General features: G+C 40.1%; 1 protein-coding gene across 1 annotated transcript in view; it reads right to left on the minus strand.

The window, feature by feature from the left end:
• COL4A1 (collagen type IV alpha 1 chain) overlaps positions 1-3,354 on the minus strand; it is a 75,007-nt gene that overhangs the window by 31,742 nt on the left and 39,911 nt on the right. Inside the window, exons 24-25 of the mRNA XM_019471226.1 lie at positions 1,067-1,258; positions 23-191 (exon numbers count right to left, since the gene is read on the minus strand). Coding sequence (XP_019326771.1) covers positions 23-191; positions 1,067-1,258 — 361 coding nt within the window. The remainder of the gene's footprint in view (positions 1-22; positions 192-1,066; positions 1,259-3,354) is intronic.

Consider the following 3,354-nt stretch of genomic DNA (forward strand, 5'->3'; position numbering starts at 1 on the left):
TTAAAGCATACTATAGCATTACCTGGAAGGCCTGGTAAACCTGGGGTTCCAGCAAAGCCTCTGTCTCCTTTGTCACCGGGTAACCCTGCAGCGCCTATCCCAGGAGGGCCAGGAAAGCCTCTTTCACCACGTACTCCAGGGAATCCAGGTTGGCCAGGGGGACCACGTTCTCCTTTCAAGCCAGCTGTACCCTAATTTTTGGAAAGTGTAAGTGTACTTCTTGCCTGACTGGCAAGACAGTACACATCATCCTCTCTCTTTCAATATTTTGTAACTCGGATTTATCACAGGTATCTGTAATGCTGAAGAAAGTGGGTTTTTTATCACTGAGTTCAATGGAAATAGAACTGGGTTCCACGTGGAATAGCACATGGAAATCATACCTAGTGTGCAGTGCAGCTAACTGGACCATATAGGCTATGTTCCCAGTGGTGGATGTGGGAGCAGATGTGAGCTCCACATTCAGCTCCACATCCATATCAGCTGAACCCTCTATTAGTGCAAGACTTTGAAGCATTAGTTTCCACAAGAAGAGAAGTATGCTAGAACAGAATTGAATCTTGTCTTAACAATCTCTACTTGGATAACTGCATTCCTTCAATCATCTCCAGATATCAGCTAAATCATCCACTCTAGTTCTCACCATCAAGCTGTGAGAAAGGGAGAAAGGAACAAAACTATTGTCCATGCCCACAACTTTGTGGGGGAAGTAACCTTGCTCTATAGTTCTGAAAGTAACAAGCCATGCTGAATACATCTGAGTCAGATCACTTATTTGCATGACATGTAAAAAGAAAGGGTCAAAATCTAACTCTGAAATAGTCTGTTGTTGAAGGACCATCTTCCTCACTAGTTCCAGGGAAACTGGAGTCTTCCTCTGAGGAAGAATGAACTACTCAAGGTAAGGACAAGATTTGGAACACTGAATGAGGCCAATAAACATAAAGCGTGTATAGGGCATAAAAGCATGTGAATTCTGATCTGAAAGACAGAATGTATAGGACAGTATGTAAACATAAATAAACACACAGTAGGACAACATGTAAACATAAAGAAACACACATACCGATGCTCCTTTCGGACCCTGGAGACCTGGCAATCCATCTTTTCCTGGTCTTCCTTCTCTTCCAGGAGTACCTGGTTGTCCTGGGAAACCAGGATCTCCCTTTTCACCTTTCAGGATAGAATCGTAAGAAAAATCTCCTGGTTCTCCTTTTGCCCCAGGGCTGCCCATAAGTCCTGGAGTGCCGGGTGGCCCCTGAAATTTCATAAATTCAGATGTCATCAGTTGCCCTACCAACCCTTCAACTGATACAAAAGAAAACAAATCTTCAGAAATTAAAGAGTAGACCCAAATCAAGTAAACCATTAAGTTTTCGATTGAGGAGGTCAAATGAGAATATTTTCCAGGACACAGCAGTGTGAATAAGGAATTAATGCAAATCTTCTTGTCTTGACCATTTTGTCATTTATCATATTACAGGTATATCATTTTAGACGGTGCATATAAACTTACACCATTTACACAAGAACTGCAGGCCACGACACCAAAAAAATACTCTGAATTTTCAGTAGACTACCCACTGGATTTCAGTTATGCATATTTATACAATATCAGCATTAAGGTAAATGAGGCTTTTTAAAAAGGCATTTTCAGAGTTAAGTGTCTGCCCCAACCTTTAAGTGCTGAATTCTTTAACACTGTGGAACCTATTTTCCTGACGCAAATGCAACAAAAGTATCTCTATATTTCCATGATAATTTACAATACCAGCAGAACTAGTACAAATACAGGAAAATAACACACTTCCAGTATGCAAAGACAAACTCGGCCAAACTTACAGGTTTAAATTGCTTATACAAGCCCCACCCATGATTTTCTTTCTTTCAAAACCTTTTAAATCAACTATAATATTCATCAAATATGAAAGTTGTCTACAAAATTAAATTAATTGTTTTGCACAAAACTCAAACGTTATTTGCACAAGAGCTAAGGCTAACTGAAGGCTGAAAGCTTCTCCCTGGGTAGTTTATTGATGACATTTACCTGACGCAAATACGTGTTTCCCTTCATTACTAACGTTCATTGATTTTGTACAATTAACAATCACAGTCAGTTGGTACTATCAGAATACTATGCACATGCTCAGAAAAGAGTTTTGTAAGCTCTCCTGGGAAGAAATTACCTACCTAATAACATACCTATAGGATTTCCAGAATTCCAATTTTTCCCTACATATTTTCTGGGACTTATATGAACTTTTCTCATAGGAACAGTCTCTCTAATATCAAGTGAATCAGAGCTACTCACTAGGGTAGTAAAGCACAAACTTCATGGGCAATATACACTGCTTATGGCTGATGTGTGCCCTCCACTTAAACCTGAACCAGAACATGGTCAAAGGTAATCTTTCCATTCGCTTTGGTGGGTCCTGGATTAGACTCTGATGCTCTGGCATGGCTCTAAACAATGTGAGCTTGCGAGGCTGGCCTCTATGTAGTTTTTCCAAGTTAAACTATATGCTGAATTACCACCTGGCTGAACTTTGTGGAGCAACACAAGCTTAAAAGCATTCAGAACAGCAGCCAGTCCTTGTCTGATGAAAGACATGAACAGAACTTAAGAGGCAATAAAAGGAAAATATAAAGGTGTGGCAAAACATGTTCTGAGAACAAATGCCAGATGTGAACAACACTTCAATATATTAGGATATCTTTTATTTTTCTCCACTGTTTCTTTCATGGATCCCATTGATATTATAGTAAATTCAGTTGCTGAGTAATACCATCTTATTTATTGTGGTGGAAATAGAGAATGGACTCCATCCTAGCTAACTTTCATTGGCTGAATTCAGGCATCTAGGCTTTATTTATACTCAAGGGAGAGAAACAGATTCCTTGAGTAAGGAATTCATACAGGTGGGTTGGTTTAACTTCTGAATGTATATCTCTCTCACTGCTGGTGATAGAGGGAGCTTGCGTAACTCCAGTGTGTGTTAAAGCTAGTGCACATGAATGTCACTGAGAAGTTATGTTGCCAAAAGCGATCAGCTGGAAGGAGAAAACAGCTTTAGGAAAAAAAGTCTGGGAAGACTCTGACAAACTCAGTCTACTTACATTAGGAACGGTGTCAAAATCCATGTTATACTACAGGAACGTGTATGCTAAGGTAGGTCTTGACAGCATACCACAGTGTACACAGGGACACTCCAGTGAACTCAAGATCAAATGTAGTTTTGCAAGTACAGTGCTCATCTAGGAGTAATTGTCACCGAGGATGAGGAAAAGGCTGAGGTACTCAATGCCTTCTTTGCCTCAGTCTTTAACAGGCAGACCAGTTATCCTCAGGGTACT

The sequence above is a fragment of the Aptenodytes forsteri genome, unplaced genomic scaffold (assembly GCF_000699145.1).
Source record: "Aptenodytes forsteri isolate BGI_AS27 unplaced genomic scaffold, ASM69914v1 Scaffold96, whole genome shotgun sequence".
In the NCBI taxonomy this organism is placed as follows: domain Eukaryota; kingdom Metazoa; phylum Chordata; class Aves; order Sphenisciformes; family Spheniscidae; genus Aptenodytes; species Aptenodytes forsteri.